Source organism: Candidozyma auris, chromosome 6, assembly GCF_003013715.1.
Source record: "Candidozyma auris chromosome 6, complete sequence".
Classification (NCBI taxonomy): domain Eukaryota; kingdom Fungi; phylum Ascomycota; class Pichiomycetes; order Serinales; family Metschnikowiaceae; genus Candidozyma; species Candidozyma auris.
The window spans coordinates 785,105-806,791 of record NC_072817.1 but is presented as its reverse complement, the minus strand read 5'-3'; the positions used below and the strand labels follow the sequence as shown (position 1 = coordinate 806,791).

General features: G+C 45.7%; 8 protein-coding genes across 8 annotated transcripts; 7 read left to right on the top strand and 1 right to left on the bottom strand. All coding sequences in view use genetic code 12, as the record gives it.

Moving 5' to 3' along the window:
- Positions 1 to 1,099: 1,099 nt before the first annotated feature.
- ERF1 (translation termination factor eRF1) lies at positions 1,100 to 2,401 on the top strand (the record flags this gene model as incomplete). The annotated part of the gene is made up of 1 exon (XM_029034058.1): positions 1,100 to 2,401. The coding sequence occupies one exon, from the start codon at positions 1,100 to 1,102 to the stop codon at positions 2,399 to 2,401; it is 1,302 nt and encodes a 433-aa protein (XP_028891621.1).
- A 116-nt stretch (positions 2,402 to 2,517) lies between these two features.
- On the bottom strand, positions 2,518 to 4,785 carry MAK5 (putative ATP-dependent RNA helicase; the record flags this gene model as incomplete). The annotated part of the gene is made up of 1 exon (XM_029034057.2): positions 2,518 to 4,785. The coding sequence occupies one exon, from the start codon at positions 4,783 to 4,785 to the stop codon at positions 2,518 to 2,520; it is 2,268 nt and encodes a 755-aa protein (XP_028891620.2).
- A 283-nt stretch (positions 4,786 to 5,068) lies between these two features.
- CJI96_0005036 (25S rRNA (adenine2142-N1)-methyltransferase) lies at positions 5,069 to 5,998 on the top strand (the record flags this gene model as incomplete). The annotated part of the gene is made up of 1 exon (XM_029034056.2): positions 5,069 to 5,998. The coding sequence occupies one exon, from the start codon at positions 5,069 to 5,071 to the stop codon at positions 5,996 to 5,998; it is 930 nt and encodes a 309-aa protein (XP_028891619.2).
- Positions 5,999 to 8,217: 2,219 nt separating this feature from the next.
- Positions 8,218 to 9,879, top strand: CJI96_0005035 (sugar porter family MFS transporter; the record flags this gene model as incomplete). Its single annotated transcript, XM_029034055.2, has 1 exon — positions 8,218 to 9,879. The coding sequence occupies one exon, from the start codon at positions 8,218 to 8,220 to the stop codon at positions 9,877 to 9,879; it is 1,662 nt and encodes a 553-aa protein (XP_028891618.2).
- A 1,960-nt stretch (positions 9,880 to 11,839) lies between these two features.
- Positions 11,840 to 13,474, top strand: CJI96_0005034 (sugar porter family MFS transporter; the record flags this gene model as incomplete). The annotated part of the gene is made up of 1 exon (XM_029034054.2): positions 11,840 to 13,474. The coding sequence occupies one exon, from the start codon at positions 11,840 to 11,842 to the stop codon at positions 13,472 to 13,474; it is 1,635 nt and encodes a 544-aa protein (XP_028891617.2).
- A 1,052-nt stretch (positions 13,475 to 14,526) lies between these two features.
- CJI96_0005033 (NADPH:quinone reductase) lies at positions 14,527 to 15,537 on the top strand (the record flags this gene model as incomplete). The annotated part of the gene is made up of 1 exon (XM_029034053.2): positions 14,527 to 15,537. The coding sequence occupies one exon, from the start codon at positions 14,527 to 14,529 to the stop codon at positions 15,535 to 15,537; it is 1,011 nt and encodes a 336-aa protein (XP_028891616.2).
- A 1,906-nt stretch (positions 15,538 to 17,443) lies between these two features.
- Positions 17,444 to 18,721, top strand: AAT1 (aspartate transaminase; the record flags this gene model as incomplete). Its single annotated transcript, XM_029034052.1, has 1 exon — positions 17,444 to 18,721. One exon carries the CDS (start codon positions 17,444 to 17,446, stop codon positions 18,719 to 18,721), a length of 1,278 nt encoding a protein of 425 aa, XP_028891615.1.
- Positions 18,722 to 19,932: 1,211 nt separating this feature from the next.
- PGM2 (phosphoglucomutase) lies at positions 19,933 to 21,603 on the top strand (the record flags this gene model as incomplete). Its single annotated transcript, XM_029034051.2, has 1 exon — positions 19,933 to 21,603. The coding sequence occupies one exon, from the start codon at positions 19,933 to 19,935 to the stop codon at positions 21,601 to 21,603; it is 1,671 nt and encodes a 556-aa protein (XP_028891614.2).
- Between the last annotated feature and the right edge of the window lie 84 nt (positions 21,604 to 21,687).

The window sequence follows — 21,687 nt, the reverse complement described above, 5'->3', positions numbered from 1 at the left end:
ACATATCAGCTCAGACTACACTTTTTTCAATCGAAGACTTGGGTACTCCCTCAAAGGTAAGCAAACCCGCCTGAAAAGGCAGCTTCTTAACAATGCAGATTGAATAGACATCTGAAGCCCAAGAATGAGTCTCATCCGATAGATTCGTTCGTGTCAAGTCGAATCACAAAAAACGATCAGTTTCTATTTGAAACTCGTTTCGTCCCGCAACATCAATGTAAGTTAAACCCAGATTGTGAAAATTTGAACAGACACTTTTTAGTATGTACGAAGACGAACTGCCATGAGTGATAATGGCTGCAAATGAGAAAGTATGCTTGGACAATACTTTCAGAATTCAACTTATTTTTCTACATGATGAAAATTTCTTATCCCGCCTGCCTCAAGGTCTATACATCTCCTTGCCTCAACTTCACTGTTGCCTCAGGCAACCTTCCAGCATTGCTTCGATCCATTCTCTCCTCTACTATGAACAACAAAGTGAATGTCATCGGAATCTTTTTAAAGAAGATTACTTCCTAACCTTAGCAATTCATCAAAGCAGATAAGTCGAGTTCTTGCAAAAAAAAAAAAAAAAAAAATAGTTTTGGAGGAAAGTATGGTAAAAATCCTATCCACTAGATGAGTGGACATATGGATTTTGAATGGCTGCGAAATCGGTGTTTGCTTCTCATCGCTGACTGCATCCATCTATCACCCACAAGAAATACAAAAAGTTTTGAGGATTGGGAAGGAAGCGCTTTATCTGACAGAAACTGAACTTAAAGGACCAGATTTTACATCTTCCAGAGAATTGGTTAGGGAAGAAGCTTGCATTCGACAGAGGGTACGTGTGGGCTTATGTGCACTACCGCCAGTCTGGTAAAAGGCATTCCATTGAAGAATAGTCTAGCTGAAGTTTTCAAAACCCCGCATGAACGATATCACCTTGATCTGGAGATCTTCTACTTGAAACTCATCGGTTTTGCCATCGAAAACCTGGTTGAGTGCCTCTGGTGGCAGCCCCCTGTGCAGTCCACGCTACAAATTTTTTATGCGCTTGCTTCAATTTTCACCTACCCATAGATACACCTTCCATCCACAAACCCACATAGAACTCATGGACGGCGCAGAGAAAAACATCGAAATCTGGAAGATCAAGAAGTTGATCAAGTCCCTTGAGATGGCCCGAGGTAACGGTACGTCGATGATCTCGTTGATCATCCCGCCAGGGTCGCAGATTTCTTTGACGCAGAAGAAGTTGACTGAAGAATACGGTACCGCCTCCAACATCAAGTCTCGTGTGAACAGATTGTCTGTGTTGTCCGCTATCACGTCGACCCAGCAGAAGTTGAAGTTGTACACGCATTGCCCCAAAAACGGACTTGTCATTTACTGTGGTGATGTCATCACCGATGAAGGGAAAGAAAAGAAGTTGAACATCGACTTTGAACCATTCAAGCCCATCAACACCTCCTTGTACTTGTGTGACAACAAATTCCACGTGGAGGCACTTTCTGAGTTGCTCCAGGATGACGACAGATTTGGTTTCATCGTTATGGATGGTAACGGTGCTCTTTTCGGTGCTGTGAGTGGTAACAACAGAGAGGTGTTGCACAAGTTCACCGTCGACTTGCCCAAGAAGCACGGCAGAGGTGGTCAATCTGCTGTTCGTTTCTCGCGTTTGCGTGAGGAGAAAAGACACAATTACGTTAGAAAAGTCGCCGAGGTTGCGGTGCAAAACTTCATTGAAAACGATAAAGTCAACTGCAAAGGTCTTATTTTGGCTGGTTCGGCCGATTTCAAGAACGAGTTGTCCAAATCCGATTTGTTCGACTCCAGATTGCAGGCGCGTGTCTTGAAGATTGTCGATGTTTCCTACGGTGGAGAAAATGGTTTCAATCAGGCCATTGAGCTCTCGGCAGAGACCTTGGCCAACGTGAAGTTCGTTCAGGAAAAGAAGCTTTTGAACACCTATTTCGAGGAGATCTCTCTTGACTCGGGTAAGTTCTGTTACGGTATCGACGACACCTTGAAGGCCTTGGACGCTGGTGCCTGTGAAACCGTAATTGTCTACGAGAATTTGAACATTGTCAGATACACGTTGAAGGACTCCGAAGACCGCGAAGTAATTGTCAACGTCAACCCAGACTTGCCAGACAAATCTTACATGATCGACAAGGCAACGGGCACTGAGATGGAGGTAGTGAAAGAGGAGATGTTCTTGGAGTGGTTGGCTGAAAATTACAAGAGCTTCGGTGCTACGCTTGAATTCGTTACTGACCGTTCCTCGGAGGGTGCTCAGTTCGTGCAAGGTTTCGGTGGTGTTGGTGCTCTTTTGAGATACAAGCTTAACTTTGAACAGTTGGCCGACGAGTCCGACGAGGACGAGTACTACGATAGTGACGAGGATTTCATTTGAGGTGGGTAGACAGATTTCAGCTGTCTGTGTATTTTAGAATGCAATGCAAAAGAGGAGTATTCTCCCTGATGATCAATACTCATGGTGTAGACTAAATAATTGCCATTTCATAGGGCCTATCTTTGCTTTCTCTTTTTGCCCTTCTTTGACTTGAGCTCGTCCAACGCTTTCACTGCCTCTCTGCCCAACACGGTTTCTGAGGTCTTGCCCGAAACAATTTGATGAGCCAAATTCTCGAGTCCGCTGGTTAGATACGATCTTCTGTGGTTCTTCCTGAGGGGCACAGCCAAAAGCTCTCTGAGCTCGGCTTTGCACGCTTTTGTTTCGTCATTTGTTAGCTTTTTGCCCTCGTTTCTCTTTTTCTGCTTCTTGATAACATCGTCTTCGAACATGTCGAGCTCATTAACATCCTCAATGCCCAAATCCTCTGCAGCCTGCTTGACCCATGAATTTTCTTTTCTTGTGGCTGTAGAAGCAATTGCTGAGTCGGCCAACTTTGATGCAACCCTCACTCTCTCCTTAAGCTGAGCCACAAGGTCGTAGTCGACGTCTAGCAACTTAACATCCCCTTTTCCTGATACCTTTGACAGCTTTTCAGCGCTTGCAGCTACAAGTTTTCTTAACTTCTTGAAAGGTCCAGATGCCTCCTGAGGTGAGCAAAACATCACCGAAACACCCTCCAGTCCGGCTCTCGCAGTACGTCCTGAACGGTGAATGTACACATCTGCGGATCTGGGTAGATGATAATGCGCTACATGGTCGATTTTGGGAATATCCAAACCTCTCGCAGCAACATCGGTAGCTATGAGTACCGCTGTTTTGCTGTTCTCGGTAGCAGCCTTAAATCTTTCAAGAGCACGCAATCTCTGTTTTTGAATCATTGACGAGTGAATAGAGAACGCCGGGATCTTTAGACTTTCTAGGAAAGGCACAAGTCTTTTGACAGAGTCTACTGCATTAGCAAAGACTAGCGTGGAGCCCGGGTACATGAGCAAGAAGTAGTACAAATATAAGTCTCTTTCTGAAGCACCACATTCAACAAGCGCCTCGGTGACTTGCCCAGAGACGATCTCCTTGGGATTAGCGTCACAGAGCGAAGGCTTAGGGTCTCTGAACCGAAGCTTCTTCTGCAAAAGCTCCAGAATCTCAGTGTTGCCAATTAGCCCGCCTGAGGTAACAGCCTTGTTATCCTTCTGCTTCCCCTTTTTATCAAGCTTACCGAAAAGATCTTTAGAAAACGTAGCAGAGAACACTAGCGTCTGCCACTTGTAGCCGTGGGCGTGGTCTCTCTGTTTGTAAAATAACTCAAGGATCTTCTCAAACTCCTCAAAGTGGCCATCTTGTAAAAGTCTGTCGGCCTCATCGAGCACAATGGTGTCGGTGGATCCCAATCTCTTTGCCAAGTCGCCATTCTTCTCTATTAGCTCTAAAAGACGACCGGGAGTGGCCACAATGATGCTAGGTCCATACTCCAACAAACGTTCTTGCTTCTGAATAGAAAGACCTCCAGTGATCGACACAATTCCATTCTGTAGAAGTGGCGCGAACTTGGAGATCTTATCAAGATGGTCCACAACTTGGTGAGCCAACTCTCTTGTGGGAGCGAAGATGATACCAGAGGGTGGGGGGATAATTTTTTTGGATCTCGACTCCTTGAGCTCTGTTAATTTTTGAATGTGTTTTTCAAGGATCGGAAGCCCGTACGCAAGGGTCTTACCTGAGCCTGTAGTGGCTTTTCCAATGACGTCTTTACCCTCCAATGCTAACGGTATAGCCAGCTTTTGAATAGCAGTAGGGGTCTTGAAGCCAAGCAGCTGAAGGCCGTTCAAAAGGTAGGGACTGAGGGAGATGTCTTCCCAATGAGGCAAATCAATCTCGTCATCAGGGAGAGGAATGTCTAGGGCTGCAAAGGCATTGGCCATGAGTTCCTCAGAATTTGATTTATCGTCCTTTTGGTCCTGCTTGTTGGCGGCCTTATCATCCTTTGTCTCCGTCTTCTTCTCTTTTTGTGTCTTTTCTTTCAGCTGAGACGTCTTTTCACCTTTTTTGTCTTTTTCATTCTCCTTCTTATCAGTCCTCTGTTTCTTTGTCTGGGGTTCAGGCATATCATCAAAGCCTTGGAACTCGTCAATGTCGTCTTCAGCCTCGTCACCACTTTCTTTACTTATGAATTCGGCCTTACCATTGACCATCTTTACATCCACGCCTTCCAACTCCTCGATCCCATAAAGCCCTCCATAATCGTCCATATGATCGGGAAGCTCAACAGGTTTCCAATTTAGGGCATCTGCCTTGATAATCTTGTCGGTTCTTCTATGCTTTTGCTTCAATGTGGGCGCTTTCTTTGGATGCAGCTTAAAGCTGCTTTTTTTACGCAATGCCATGATATTTAGGGAAGGGCTAGTAGTGGAGTTGATAAGGAAAATATGTATGGGCATCGAGATGAGCCTTCATCGCGCACGTGACGCAGCGCACGTGATAACATCTATGTCAACTTCAAAAGATCCACCATCATTATTCCAAGGATAAAAGCGATTCTCCTCTGAAAAAATATTCCTAAATTCCAGTTTTTGCGCTACTTTTTTTTGGTGTACTTTTCTTGCGAAGCTGTATTCCTCCTCTTCATCTTGTCTTTCGCACTGCATTATCACCAACTACCTACTACCAATGCTAAAGAGACCCAGAACGATAACGGCAGCGGCAAAAAAGCATGAAAAGCCAAAGCTCAAGCCTCAGAAAGCCCGCAAAATTATACGGCGGTTCCATGTTTTGCAAAAGAACAAAGCGGCTATTCTAAGAATCCTTCATCTTCCCGAATCAAACTATAAAGGTAACCTAGGGAAGGCATACACTGAGCAGTATGAGCAATTCAAACTCACGAAGAAAGCAGAATTGTTCCGCTTTGACGACTCAACCTCAAGTGATGAGCTTGGTGGAATTCTCGGCCGCATAGATAAGGAAATTGAGCTCCGTGGAGGGCTTCACATCTACCAGATGGCTTCAACCATGGGCCAGGCATCTGAGCGTGGAGGAGATTCATCCAAAAAGCTTGTGGAGTGGTACAAAGAGCTAGGACGAAAAGCTACAAGGAGCCTTGAGATCGGGTGTCTCTGTCCAACAAATAATATATCTACTAGTGGATTGTTTGGGGATGTCATTCGTATAGACTTGAACTCGCAGAGCCCCAAAATTTTGCAGCAGGATTTCATGGAAAGGCCGATTCCACGAAGTGATGAGGAGAAATTCAATGTGATCTCGTGCTCTTTGGTATTGAACTTTGTACCCACAGCAGAGCAGCGAGGACAGATGCTACGTAGATTTACAGAGTTTCTCCTTCCTCCCACATCTGGAAATCATTCGAGTGTCTTCATGGTGTTGCCTTTACCATGTGTCGCAAATTCTCGGTATATGAGCCGACAGTTGTTCTTGCAGATCATGGGCCAATTGGGTTTCTCAGTGGTGAAGTCCCACGAGGCTAACAAGGTGGCATACTGGTTATTTGACTGGTCGGGGAAGGTTAATGAGCGAATCCCCAAGATGAAGAAGAAAGAGATTCTCACCGGTGCTTCGAGGAACAACTTCTATATTAGCCTTTAGGAATGGATCGAAAGACAAAAACATGATAAATGACAGGTCTCTTGGCGAACTATTTTGAACTTCACAAGACCCAATTTGTAGGCTCACTATGAGCCAAACAAATCATAGAGGCTGTCTCGTTCGTATTGTGGATAGACCTCAAGAGAGATTCTGATCCCCAGAACCAGGAAAATCATGAGTTTCGGCAATGTGTGTTTAAACAAAGTAAATCCTCCCCGAAGGTGCTAGAAAACTGCGTGAAGTTCTCTTACTGGCAGCATTTCACATAGGTAGAGATTATTCTAGCGCCAGTGCCCAACTCTCCAAGATGCTGACAGTTACATCTGCCTCACAAAGCGTCAGACAGTTCAAATGCTCAATCACTTACGGGTCCATCTAGGTGTTTGATGCGGTCTGCCTTCTTTAAAATTATACCTATGGGCTATCAAAGAGACAACGTGAGTGAGTCAGAGATACCAATATTCTATCCCGCTGACATTCACCATACGAGTTTCCTTGGGGTACAGATTTTCTTTCTTTTTCTAATTTCAAGCTGGCTCCCCTTCCAATCTTTCAAGACTTGCCAATTTCAAGCTGCCCTCAGTTTCAACAAAAGATACATTCGATCTTCGACGGATCGGCGGACCGTGCATGAAAAGGAAAAGAAGCCTGACAGATCCAAGTTTCAGGTTCCAATTTCATCGAATCTCATATCGGGTGGATGCTTCTTTGCCATATCCGGCAAGTCCTTAGAAAACAGGTGACCGACGGTGCAGGTGAAACTGGGACCCAAAGATATCAAGAAGATCTAAATAAAGATACTCTTTCAAAAAAAAAGCAATGTCGATCCAGAAAGCTAATTTCGTTTCATCACCGGTTGTCAGAGTCTTTGAGATTGCTCTTCCAATTTTCTCTGAGCCCATGCTCGTTGCGTGATGTCTATGCTCTTATAGGGCGTCGAAACGATTTCAGTCCAGGCGGCCCAAAAAAATTGGAAAGATGATCAGATCAAATAATATCCACTGCAGGGATGATTTTTACGAAAAAAAAGAACTGTTCAAGTAAAAAGTGACCCTGGTCTTTCCGCTTGGGGAATTTCAGGCACAAGTGAAATTGGAGTGGAGTCTGGTGATGTCTCCATACAAATCCCCGTGGAGACCTGCACGGCCCCGGAAAAACCTGGAATGCCAAAATAGTGCCATCGGCTGCAAGGCAACTTCAACGCCGTTAGGCAAGTGTCAAAACTTTGTCCTTTTTTTTGCATCTGGCGGTAACTTGTGCCTCAAGCGGCGTTCGGCAAATGCCCATTTTGGGTTGTGTGCAAGCTTTTGTCTTTTGGTTAGGGGCAATTGATCCGAGATGTTGCAACGGCTTTACGTTGCAATATTGGGCATCGATGTTTCATTTCTCAAAAGAAAAAAAAAAAATTTGTTGCCCTGACATCCCAAGGTTATGCGCCTTTGCCTTCTAAAAACAAACGTTGATGGGGGACACCCCACAGTCTGTGAGCGCTGACGAAACACCGCCTGCGGAAAAATGTTATGATTCCGAGTGTCAAGTCTGAATGGCCGATTGTGTTGCTATTGGCCCACAAAAAAAGTTTTTCCGCATACCACAGGCGGCATGACTCCAGAGTTTTTCCGAACACGCCATCGTAGTTTTACGGGCGGCTTTTGCCGGACACCGTACATGCTACTACAATGGGGGCTAAGTGGGCATACATTCGAGGTGTTCGGCTGACGGTGTTGACGGTAATTTCCTTGAGGGCATCAGGAGTTCTAATGTTTCTCCGGCTGAGTTTCTTTTTTCGGCAAAAGGCTATCATCTGTATGATCAAGATTTTCCGGGGCATACACGGAGAAACCTAGAGCGACTGGAGATGCGTCATGCGCAAACGGTGCACCAGCATAGCAGGCGCATGGGCTTGCATGAGAGAGGGCCGTGTCGGTGGTGCGTTGGGGGAGTAAAGCCCGTGCACCAGCATAGTTAATTACGAGAAAACCCGTGCACCGCATCTTTGGGTGCCCTCCACTCCCATGCAGCCTCCTGCACTCCCTGCATCCATATCGCGTGATGCCGCATTTGCATTCGAATTGTTCTGAAAATTGCAACATGAAATCGCCTTTTCATAAAAATTTTCCCGGTCTCCTACGGTGGTGCAACACTATATAAAATGGGCCCATTCCCTACGACTTCCAAACCATTCAATTTTCAAACTCAACTTACATCCTCATTTTATCATGTCTAAAGAAGACAACTCCTCGGGTGTCCAAACACCCACCAACGACTCACTCATGGAAAAACCCATTGAGGAAGTCAAAAAGCAGGACTCTGAAGAAGAGCTTCCTGAGTTGCCCAAGAAATCCGCCATGGAATATCTCATGGTTGGTCTCTTGTGTTTCCTTGTTGCATTTGGTGGTTTCGTTTTCGGTTTCGATACAGGTACCATTTCCGGTTTCGTCAACATGGAAGATTTCAAGCAAAGATTTGGCCAGCTCAACGGTTCGGGCGAGTACTATCTTAGTGACGTCAGAGTCGGTTTGATGGTTTCCATTTTCAACGTTGGTTGTGCCATTGGCGGTATCATTCTCTGTAAAATGGGCGACCAATGGGGAAGAAGAATTGGTATCATGGTGGCCATGGTGGTTTACATCATCGGTATTATCGTGCAAATCTCATCCCTGGACAAGTGGTACCAGTACTTTGTCGGCCGTTTCATCACGGGTTTGGCTGTGGGTACCGTTTCTGTGATTTGTCCACTTTTCATTTCCGAAGTATCTCCCAAGCAAATTAGAGGTACTTTGGTGTGCTGCTTCCAGCTTTGTATTACCCTCGGTATCTTTTTGGGTTACTGCACAACTTACGGTACCAAAGAATCGTACACTGACTCCAGAACATGGAGAATCCCCTTGGGTCTTTGTTTTGCCTGGGCCATCTTGTTGCTTGTGGGTATGGTGTGCATGCCTGAGTCTCCAAGATACTTGATTGAGAAGCACAAGATTGAAGACGCCAAACACTCCATTGCCAGGTCCAACAAGGTTGCCGTTGAAGACCCAGCTGTTTACACGGAAGTGCAGCTTATTCAGGCTGGTATTGAGCGTGAAGCTTTGGCCGGTAACGCTTCATGGAAGGAATTGATCACCGGTAAGCCAAAGATTCTTAGAAGAGTGATTATGGGTATCATGCTTCAGTCCTTGCAGCAGTTGACCGGTGACAACTACTTCTTCTACTACGGTACCACCATTTTCAAGGCTGTGGGTTTGAAAGACTCTTTCCAGACCTCCATCATTCTCGGTGTCGTTAACTTTGCCTCAACCTTCTTGAACATCTACCTCATTGAGCGTTTGGGCAGAAGAATCTGTCTTTTGGCCGGTTCCGCCGCCATGTTTGTGTGTTTTGTTGTGTACTCCGTTCTCGGTACCACCAACTTGTACATCGACGGCTACGACAACACCGAAGAAAACACCAGAAAGCCAACGGGTAACGCCATGATTTTCATCACCTGTTTGTACATTTGCGCCTTCGCTTCCACCTGGGCCGGAGGCTGTTACTGCATCATCTCTGAGACTTACCCATTGAGAATCAGAGCTAAGGCCATGTCTGTGGCCACTGCCGCCAACTGGATGTGGGGATTTTTGATTTCCTTCTTCACTCCTTTTATCACGTCGGCCATCCACTTCTATTACGGTTTTGTGTTCACCGGGTGCTTGCTCTTCTCGTTCTTCTATGTGTACTTCTTTGTCTATGAGACGAAGGGCCTCTCCTTGGAAGAAGTTGACGAGATGTACGCCCTGGGTGTTTCCGCCTGGAAGTCGGCCGACTGGGTCCCTCCTTCGACCGCCCACATGGCCCACTCGACGGGATTTGCTGCTGACCAGAAGCCTGGTGACGAGCAGGTCTAATGAACTAATTCGAAATAATGACGCTATGAGTAACGTCCTTGAGATTATTCCATACAATGCATAAGATTATAACGACGCAAAGAAGATTGGATGTAGATTTGAAGAGCATGGGTGAAAGCTTAGCGGCAGAGCTTGTGTTGATATTTATCGTGGGCGGGTACGACCGTACGAGACTCAATGGGCCCACTCATCTTGTGTAGACATTTGATGTTTACAGTTGCAATTTGAGGTCAGGTCGCTACTCCTTTCTTAAAGCCTGCTACAATGTTCACGGAAGATAGTGTTCTGGAGGCAAGAGAAGTCCAATTATTTGATCTACCAGGAGTTCTCGTTTCTCATTGTCCAAATGATCATAGGAAGTAGGAAGCTGATCTTCGTCAACAGCCGGTGGTGTGACACGCAGTTGCACGATTTCTTTTTGATTTTATTTATTTTTTCTTTTTTTTTTTTTTTTATCAATTTTCGTTTCTTTTGCCTCTTTTGGCTGCGGGCTCGGGGTGGTCAAAGCTGGAGTGACTGGGGTTTGCGGAGGACGCCTGAGCAGCTGAAGATGCGGCTGCAATGTTACATGGAGAGGTTTCTTTGATGATATCTTGTTTTTACAAAACATGCTCTGGATCAATGAGGTCTTCAGTAGCATTTTCCTTTGTCTATTGCGTGTATCCTGACACCATCAAAGGACATTGATGGTCGTCATTATCAATGCTAACCTCAATGTCAACTTATCAATTCTTGGGATTCTTTACGATTATTTCTTTTGTTTTGTGGAATACTCTTCTTTTCTTTTTCTTTACTGATCAATACTTGTAAACAACTACACAGTTCTTCCTTCCCGGACATCTAAAGCTGGACCTTTTGCAAAAGTCACCTTGCCAACTGCAAGCTAAAAGTTTCACTGATGCCATTGGTATCTTTCTGATCCACATGTTCTTTGTCAAATCAACAAAGGCGTACTGATTGGCCACTTGAAGTTCAATACAGACCGTAGGAAGTGTAACTCTTTGAGCTGCGTGAAGTCACATTCTTGCATTAGAGTCAAGAGCATCATCCAAGTAAACTTCTGGTTCAAACTATGGTCTTTGTTTATGATATCATTCTGGAAAAGTCTCAGAGCTAATGCTGATCCTCAAGTTTTATTTCTTCTAGATCTATGTCTGCCTTCAGCTTGTACACGCTAGATGGATTTACACGTAAACAAAAATACACTACACCTTCTTGGAATAGTTTTCTGTAGGATTCAAGCATGCTTTCGCCTGAACAGACTTCATGGCCCGACTCCACGAAATGGGCTAAACGACTCTCATCCCACGTATTGGGCCATTATCTTATTGGCACAATTCTGTTTGACATGATGTGCCCGCCGCCCTGCGTAGTGGTGTGTCGACGTATAGGCCGAGGATGTGAACGATCTCATGACAAGGATCAACAACGACAACTAGAGAGTTTAGGTTTTTTTGTTGTGCTGAGATATTTACAAGTCTTGAGCCGAGGCATTAAGGGAAGGGTGGCCCCGGTGGGAAACGGGTGTGTGTGCGCATGTGTGAAGCGATGAGATGAATGGCTCAAGTGTGCATGAGTGACTGGCTTAAATGCCCGTATACGCACGCCTTCGCATTGTAACATCGCCTTCGATACGTTAAGGCTTTGTTCTGCTGCATATAGAGCCGTTTTACGACCGAGCATGCGTATTTGTAACCCTCGTCTCATGCACAATCGTATGACTGGTACCTCGCACTGTTATTTTTTGCAACCATCCTGTCACCATAGGCTCCGTCTGCTGAGCCCATAGTCAGCCATGAAAGGTTCGATTCTCTCAGATGAAGTGTTCTCTGGCATTATAAATATCGACCTTCTTGCTCCCTAACCCCTATTTCTCATCACTATCAATCACTCAATTCAATCACATAATCAAGAACCTTAATTACAAAAAACATTACACTTGCATTTCAAACTTTGAATAATGTCTCAAACTAATTTGGAGCAGACCCCATCTGGCGCTCCAACCGCCAACACCCACACCAACACTGAGAATGTGTTGTTGGACAAGGAGGTCGACAAGGACTTGGCCGTGGAGCCTCCTAAGGAGATCGCTACTAGATCGGGCAAAGAATACATTGCCATGTCGATTTTCTGTTTCCTTGTTGCCTTCGGTGGTTTTGTGTTCGGTTTCGACACGGGTACCATTTCTGGTTTCGTGGCGATGGACGACTTCGTCGAAAGGTTTGGTCAATTAAAAGCTTCGGGTGAGTACTACTTGTCAAACTCGAGAACAGGTTTGATGGTCTCCATTTTCAACGTCGGTTGCTGCATTGGTGGTATTTTCATTGGTAAAGTCGGTGACATGTACGGCAGAAGAATGGGTATCATGTTTGCTATGCTTATCTACGTTGTCGGTATCATTATCCAGATTTCCTCTGACGACAAATGGTACCAATTCTTCATTGGTCGTATGGTTACTGGTCTTGCTGTCGGAACTGTTTCTGTTGTCGCTCCCGTGTTCATTTCTGAGGTCGCCCCCAAACAGGTGAGAGGTACTCTTGTGTGCTGCTACCAGCTTTGTATCACTCTCGGTATCTTCATTGGTTACTGTACCACCTACGGTACCAAAGAGGCCTACACAGACTCAAGAGTTTGGAGAATCCCATTGGGTCTTTGCTTTGCCTGGGCCATTTTGTTGGTTGTCGGTATGTTGAACATGCCCGAGTCCCCAAGATACTTGATGTCCAAGTCTCGTGTTGACGATGCCAGAAGATCCATTGCCAGATCGAACAAGGTTTCTGTTGATGATGAAGTCGTTGAAGCTGAAATCAGAACTATTCAAGCTGGTCTTGACAAGGAAGCCCTTGCCGGCAACGCCACCTGGATGGAATTGATCAACGGTAAGCCCAAGATCTTCAGAAGAGTGCTTGTTGGTGTCATCACTGCCATTTTGCAGCAACTTTCTGGTATCAACTACTTCTTCTACTACGGTACCACCATTTTCAAGGCTGTTGGTATGGAAGACTCTTTCAAGACCTCCATTATTCTTGGTGCTGTCAACTTCGTTTCCACATTTGCCAACATTTGGGCCATTGAGCGTTTGGGTAGAAGATTGACCCTCTTGATCGGTTCCGTTTGCATGACTATCTGCTTGGTGATCTACTCTGCTCTTGGTTCTGCCAGATTGTACATTGACGGTTACGAAAACACCACCGAAAACACCAGAAAGCCCGTTGGTAACGCTATGATTTTCATCACCTGCTTGAACATCTTCTTCTTCGCTTCAACCTGGGCTGGTGGTGTCTACTGCATTCTTTCCGAGACCTACCCATTGAGAATCCGTTCCAAGGCCAAGTCTGTTGCTACTGGTGCCAACTGGATGTTCGGTTTCTTGATTGCCTTCTTCACCCCATTCATCACCTCCTCCATTCACTTCAACTACGGTTTCGTGTTTGCCGGCTCCATGCTTTTCTCCATCTTCTTCATCTACTTCTTCCTTTGCGAGACCAAGGGTCTTTCCTTAGAAGAGGTCGACGAGATGTACGCCTCTGGCTTGCCAGCTTGGAAGACTGGTGGTTTCATTCCCGAGGCCGAGAAGGAGGTTGGCCAAGTCTAATCATTCTGGGACGCCAGTTGATATAAGGCTCCCTCACTGCGGCTGCTGCTTCCTTTTGTCTATAACCTTTTTTTTACGATTACGCCGCCCGCATAATTTTGCTAATTTTCAATGAATGATGTTCTAGAGTTCCCGTGTAGACTTGAGACTGGATTCAATTGTAAATACTTTTGTTGTTAAGGTTTTATGCCTATTATGATTTTATTATTTTTTGAGTTTGCGAGTATAGTAGGCAGAGCCCATAATCACTTGGACTGCTTGTGGTCTTTTTTGTATAAGATAGTATTGCTGTCGCTCAAAGTGGATATCTAGCAAAAGAAATAAAAAATTCTTTTAATGTAGCTCAATATTGGTTTCCACATAAATTTACACTGTTTGTATCAATTTCTCAGATTTACCAGCAAACTGCGAATTGACATCTCACTCATCAAAAAAGTAAATCGGATTATTTCAATTTGGCTTGGTGACAGGCATATCATGCAAAGCATAATTCGTCACGTATGTCTAGTTTTCTAGCTTCAAGGCAGAAACTTTACGTAACTCGAATTTTTTTTTTTTACTTTACCCAAGTGCGAGATTTTGCAGCCATTTCAGCGGCCTCAAAGTGCACTATAAACATTTGAAGGCCCTTAAAGTGCAAACTCACCCAATACCTTTTTCAAATTGATAACGCCAGCACTTAATATACTATACTTTTGAACCTCCCCTCTCACACTACATTCCACACACTCTATCCACACCTATGTAGCTGCACCCTACGGTAAAGAAATACACAGTTGTTGCACTACTAACTACTCAATCGAGTCTCCTCAACGTGATACTTCTTGATTTGTGTTCCAAAATATCACGAACGAGCCCAAAATATCAAAAAAGGCTCATTCATTGGTTCACCCTTATGGATCTCCACAATCGGGCCGAAAGCTGTGGCACCTACTTTTATGCACAACAATCCCAATGATTAGTAACCCCCCTGGTGCCTTCCCTATAAAAGGCTCAATTGCCTCCTTACTTTTCAACTTCACTGAGTTTTTACCAAACAAAACAACATCAGCATGTCCATTCCAAAGACACATTGGGTGACAATTGTCGACCAAGTGTCTGAATCCCCAGACAGTATCCAGTACAGAGAAGTGGAGGCTCCACAGATCAGTGGGCCCAACGATATCATCATCAAGAACAAGTACGCTGGGGTGAATTTCATCGAGACGTACTTTAGAAAAGGCCAGTATGACGCTCAATTTCCGTTTATTTTCGGTCGGGAGGCCCTGGGCGTGGTAGCAGCGGTGGGTGCAAATGTCAAGGACTTTAGGGTAGGAGATAAGGTGTTCTACTTGTCGCCTCGGACACAGGCTCAGTATACGAAAATTGTTTATGATGGACAGTATCACGCCATTTACAAGTTACCTGAAGACGCCACAGAGGACGAGCTCAAGTTGTATGGTGCAATTCTCGTCCAAGGGTTGACAGCTATAACGTTTGCTCACGAAGCGCACAAAGTTGAGAAGGGACAGTTTGTAGTTGTTTGGGCAGCGGCTGGTGGAACTGGGCAGGCGTTTACTCAGTATGTGTCGTCGCTTGGCGGGCGTGTTATTGCCATAGCTTCATCAGAAGAGAAATTGGAGATTGCAAAGCTGTTGGGCGCCGAATTTTTGATCAACTCGCTGAAGGACGACGTCGAGAAGAAGGTGCATACCTTCACAGATGGCCACGGTGCAGATGCAGTGTTTGACGGGGTCGGCGCCGACGCCTTTGACGCCAGTCTCAACTCCCTTGCTCGTAAGGGCAGTTTGGTGAGCTTTGGCAAGTCGTCTGGGTTTCTGAAACCGTTCAGCATCAGAAGGTTACAGCCCAAGAACCTCAAGGTGTTGTCACCAACACTCTTTGGGTACATTGCCACCAAGGAGGAATGGGACCGCTACATCAAGATCTTGCTCGAGGAGGTCAAGTCCAATAGGCTCAAATTCGCTCTTCACACGTACCAGTTGAAGAATTACGCTCAGGCTGCAAGTGATTTGGAGAACAGGAAGACCACAGGCAAGTTGGTGTTAGAGATTCCACAGTGAATGGAGAGATACCTTACATGTTGATGCATGCGAGTTCCCACTGTGCTGTTGGGCATTCACATCTTGATTTACGTCCTGGTGATGTTAGACTTTAAGCTTAGGTTTTAGCTCTTGACGGGGATGTTATGCCAGTGTGAAGGTACAGCGAAATAGATATAAATGTTAATGTTATGGCAATTCATTTTCACGTAGTAGATGATCAGCTGAATGGTATTGATATAACTCATGAGCAATTGGTTGTGAAATAGCAGTGAAGCATAGAATTTGAAGATCAAACAATGAGCAAGCTTCTCCATCAAAGAAACTGAACAAGCCTTTGTGTGATGCTGTGACTGACAATGGTAATGTAATGATATGGCTTGTCCATTGGTAGACTTACTACACCTCAGGCTTCAATCCAACTGACTTCGAAAGGCTCCACAGCCAAAAATCCAAGAATTAGGGACATTATAAGTTAGAAAACACCTTAGTTCATCGAAGAGCCAAAACACTGACATAGCCGCCAGTAAATTTAATCAATAGATAACGAATTTAGTGCAACATCTCAGAAATTCGGATTCGTGAGAGTGAAGTTCGAAATCTCTCGGCAAAACATCGACAAGTTGCATAGCATTCAAAGCGAACAGCAAGGGAAAACTCAATTAAGTGAATTACTGAAATGTTACTAATTCGAAAACTACGTGGTCTCCTAAATGTATTATCAAGCTCAAACGAGCGATTCCAAGAATCAAGGAAAGATCAGGTAAAGTGACAAAATACCACAGCCTTTATTGTCGTGAATCTTCAGGTCTGTCAAAGTAGAATAGAAGCAAACAATCCATTGGGTCAACTACAGCTTACCAAAAAGATTCCCGTACTAACAAAATATATACTACCAAGGTCCCAAACACCTCATCAAGAGGTTCAAATTACCCCCGATAACAACTAAGGTTCATTTAATTCACCTAAAACAGCCCTGGGCTTGCTCGCCGCCCTACAAAAGTCTATCAGTAGACGTAGTTTTAGCAAGAGATTTCTTTGACAACTTAACAATGCCTTAGCCACAATCTTGCAACTCCACTAAATCTGTCATCTGAAAATTTCGCTGCAAGCAAGAGAAATGCAAATGGCCACTTGTGATTGTATTCTTACAAGACCCACTAAGTCCGAGGCGGCTCTAAGAAAAGACGAAAAGCACTAAACTCGCCAAAGCTACGACAACTATAAAATATAATAATAAAGAGAGAGAGTTTACCGCTGAAGTAAGTCCATTGAGTTCCGTATTGCCCAAAAACTGGGGATTTTTTTTTATTTTGCTTCCACCATAAGTCAGCCCACCGAGGCTGCCTAAGGGCATAAATTTCGCAGCCACAGATCGCCATAAACAAGTGGAACGTGAAGGTGAAAAGTGGAACGACAAAGTGACAGAAGTTTCCTACATATAACACGTGCTGTCAACCAATCAGCTTGCGTCTTCGACTGTCGCTTCTGGCTGCCAGTTGTGAAGTTTCTTAACTTATACCATCCACATTTATACGGCACCTGGTCAAGGCCCTGAACAGCGCTACGGGAAAATTCGGAATAAGTGGAGGGGAACAAGCGCTAACGACGCGTATGCAGGGCGGGGTTGCACCAGTTCGAGTAATGAGTCGTGAGTCACGTGCATCCGTTGAGCCGAGGCCCACCCAAAACCACGCTCCATCACCACCCCCATCAATTCCCACCCAGCACCATCAATTCGTCTCCGGGAAGTGAATCTCCCGAAAATTCTCGCTTTTCTCGTGCAATTCCCAGTCTCGTAGCCCATCGGGGCGGTGTACTGCTTATCGGTGGAAAATTTTCTCCGATCGGCTTTCGCACCGACTATATAATCCCCAGATTCCAACTTTTCCAACTTCTCCAACCCTATCACTTCTCCCCCAATACCATGATTCGTGCTCGTTTTAGTAGATCTTTCACTGTTTGCGCCAGATTGGCCAAGTGGAACGATGTCCCCTTGGCTCCTCCAGACAAAATCTTGGGTATTTCTGAAGCGTTTGTCAAGGACCTGAACCCAAAGAAAATCAACTTGGGCGTGGGCGCCTACAGAGACGGCAAGGGCAAGCCAATTGTGTTTCCCTCGGTGAAAAAGGCCGAAACGGTGCTTTTGGAAAACGAAACAAACAAGGAGTACACGGGCATCACCGGTTCCAAAACGTACCAGGATGCGGTGAGGCAGTTTATCTTCAACAACTCCAACAAGGACGCCAACGGAGCCCAATTGATCAAGGAGGGAAGAATCGTGACCGCCCAGACTATCTCGGGTACCGGCTCGCTCCGTGTGATTGCCGATTTCTTGAACAGATTCTACTCGTCCAAGAACATCTTTGTGCCCAAGCCAACATGGGCGAACCACGTTGCTGTGTTCACCGACGCCGGCTTGAAGGCAGACTTCTACGCCTACTACGACGTGAAGAACAACGGCTTGGACTTTGCCAACTTGAAGAAGTCGGTGGCCGCTGCTCCCGAGGAGTCGGTGATTTTGTTGCACGCCTGCTGCCACAATCCTACCGGTATGGACTTGACGGCTGAGGAATGGGAAGAAGTTTTGGAAATCATCCAGCAGAGAAAGCTTTTCCCTCTTGTGGACATGGCGTACCAGGGGTTCGCCTCGGGCAACACCTACGAGGACATTGGTTTGATCAGAAGATTGAACGAGTTGGTTGTGGAAGGTAAGATTCCAACCTACGCCTTGTGCCAGTCTTTTGCTAAGAACATGGGCTTGTACGGTGAGAGAACCGGGTCCATCTCGATCATCACAGAGTCTGCTGAGCACTCTAAGGCCATTGAGTCGCAGCTCAAGAAGTTGATCAGACCCATCTACTCCAACCCACCTATCCACGGCTCCAGAATCGTTGAGACCATCTTCGCCAACGAGAACTTGTACCAGGAGTGGTTGAGCGACTTGGACCAGGTGGTGGGCCGTTTGAACGTGATCAGAGACAAGTTGTACCAGAAGTTGGACAAGTCCAACTACAACTGGGACCACTTGTTGAAGCAGAGAGGTATGTTCATCTACACCGGGTTGAGCGCTGAGCAGGTGATTGAATTGAGAGAGAAGTACTCTGTGTACGCTACCGAGGATGGCCGTTTCTCCATTTCTGGTGTGAACGAAGACAACGTTGACTACTTGGCTGACGCCATCAACCAGGTGATCAAGAAATAAGCCCGCTGAGCGGCAAAAAGCATCAGGCTTGAGAACACTGTCCATAGTAATGAAGCGACACGAAGATACAGAGTAGACGTGTACTGAAGAAGTGGTGAAGAAGTGGAAACGGATTGTGCTGAGCACAATTTGCAATCTTTTAGACTTTAGACTTGAATAAAATATGCCAAAATCACTCTTCATTGTGTTCAGTGGACGCTGCACACCTCCACAATTGAAGTAGGCCTTCTTCTAGAAAAAGGGATCGTTAAGATATCAATATTCTTATTCAGTCAAATTTACTACCTGGTGGTACTTCCCCAACTCATCAATTGGCTCACTGTATCGCCTAGGCATGGAATTTTTCACTTCTCGCTAATGTAGGGCCACCATTGTCCACCCAGAAAATATACGAAAGTGGGGTCCCCCAATTCCGTTTCAGCACCTTCACAGCTCCAGGTATTTGACATCAATATGTAGCATTTCCGGTTTCGTCCCCTCTACCTCCCACAAGTCAAGCACCCCGCCGCCTTTGCATTTGGGTCGCCCTTTTCCCCCATTTTGCAGCCATTTTTAGGTTCCTTCGGACTTCTCACTCCCGAACTCAGATCCCCCACTTTTTAGAAAATGTGAAATCCAAAAATCGCTGAGTGCCACAATCTTCTTTACAAACGATTGTCTCAAAAGAAAAGTCACATCGTACTTTTCTCTCTGATTGTGTTCTTTCTACGTTACTATAGGCACACTGTGTGGTCTCACCTGACTCCATATAACATCCCCCAGCTTCAAATCCATTTCCACACACATTTGATAGAATCGAGGCAGTTTCAAAGTAAACCTTCGGAGATTTCCTATTTACAAACATTTCTTTTTTTTATCTTCTTTTTTTTGCTTCCTTTTTCCGTCTTTTTCCTTCGCTTGATCTTTAATCTCATACTTTTGGCCATGCGTGGGGAGAAGGTTATGCATGCATTGGCCGACACTACTAGCCCCACCACGAAGTATAAATACCCCTGGAATTCTCCATATTTTTTGCTTTTGTCTTTCAAATTTCTTTGGTAAATCCTCGGCCACTTTTCTACGTCCCCCTGCACTAGCCTCCTCTAGCTGTCTCCTTCTTCCTCCCCCTGGTCCTGCCTGCAATCCTCAGTACCGCCCAAGGGATTCTATTGCGTTAGTATTTCACCTCAACTTGTCAATTTGTCCAACCCACTCACTTCAATTGCTTTGTGATGTCTCAAATCGTCGAAACTACACCCTTTCTCGATCAGAAGCCCGGAACCTCTGGGCTCAGAAAGAAAGTTACCGTGTTCCAGCAAAAACACTACACGGAGAACTTCATCCAGGCCATTCTTGAGGCCATCCCTGAAGGCGCCCAGGATGCCACTTTGGTGGTCGGTGGCGACGGCAGATACTACAACGACCATGTGATTCAGCTCATCATCGAGATTGCGGCGGCCAATGGCGTCAAGAAGTTGATTGTGGGCCAGAACGGCTTGCTTTCGACTCCTGCCACTTCTCACGTCATTAGAATCAAGAACGCCACCGGAGGCATCATCTTGACTGCTTCCCACAATCCAGGTGGTCCTGACAAGGATATGGGTATCAAATACAACTTGGCCAACGGCGGGCCTGCGCCTGAGCTGGTGACAAACAAGATTTTTGAAATCTCTAAGACGCTTACGCACTACAAGACGTACAAGTTCGACAAGGTCGACCTAGGCAGCATTGGCACCTCGAAAGTCGGGCCAATTGAGGTGGAGATTATCGACTCGACCGCCGACTACGTTGCTCTCATGAAGGAGATCTTCGACTTCGACCTCATCAAGAAGTTCATCCATTCCGCCGGCGAGTCCCAGGGCTTCCAGGTGTTGTTCGATGCCTTGAACGGTATCACGGGTCCTTACGGCCAGAAGATCTTTGTGGAAGAATTGGGCTTGCCCCAGACCTCGGTCCAGAACTGTGTTCCAAAGCCAGACTTTGGCGGCTTGCACCCTGACCCTAACTTGACCTACGCTGAGACCTTGGTCAGCAGAGTTGATGCTGAAAATATTGCCTTTGGTGCTGCCTCCGACGGTGATGGTGACAGGAACATGATCTACGGTGCTGGCGCTTTTGTGTCGCCTGGTGACTCGGTGGCTATCATTTCCGAGTACGCCGAGGCTATTCCATACTTCAAGAAGCAAGGCGTCTACGGCTTGGCCCGTTCAATGCCAACTTCTGGTGCCTTGGACTTGGTGGCCCTGGACAAAGGCTTGAACGTTTACGAGGTTCCCACTGGCTGGAAGTTTTTCTGCAACTTGTTCGACGCTAAGAAGTTGTCCATTTGCGGCGAGGAGAGTTTCGGGACGGGCTCCAATCACATCAGAGAAAAAGATGGCTTGTGGGCCATTTGCGCTTGGTTGAACGTGTTGGCCGACTTCAACCAGAAGTTCCCTCAAGAAAAGACTAGCATCAAGGCCGTCCAAGAGAAGTTTTGGCAAAAATACGGCAGAACGTTTTTCACCAGATACGATTACGAAGAGGTGTCGAGTGAGGGTGCCAACAAGCTTGTCGAATTGCTTTCGTCGATCGTGGAGTCGAAGAAGGAAGGCTCCGAGTTGGCTGAAGGTTACGTTGTCAAGGAGGCTGCAAACTTCTCCTACACCGACTTGGACGGCTCTGTGTCTAAGAACCAAGGTTTGTTCATCAAATTCACTAACGGCTTGCGTTTCATTGTGCGTTTATCCGGAACTGGCTCTTCCGGTGCTACTGTCAGGTTGTACTTGGAAAAACACTCTGCCGACCCATCAACTTACAACGAACCTGTCGACAAGTTCTTCTCCAAAGATATCTCCTTCATCTTGAACTTGTTGAAGTTTAAGGAGTTCTTGGGCAAAGACGAACCTGACGTAAAGACATAAGCAAGTCATATGCTTTTATCTACGGACTGCTGATGGTTGCCATTAAATAATTATACAGACCAACAATATAATAACAATAAAAAA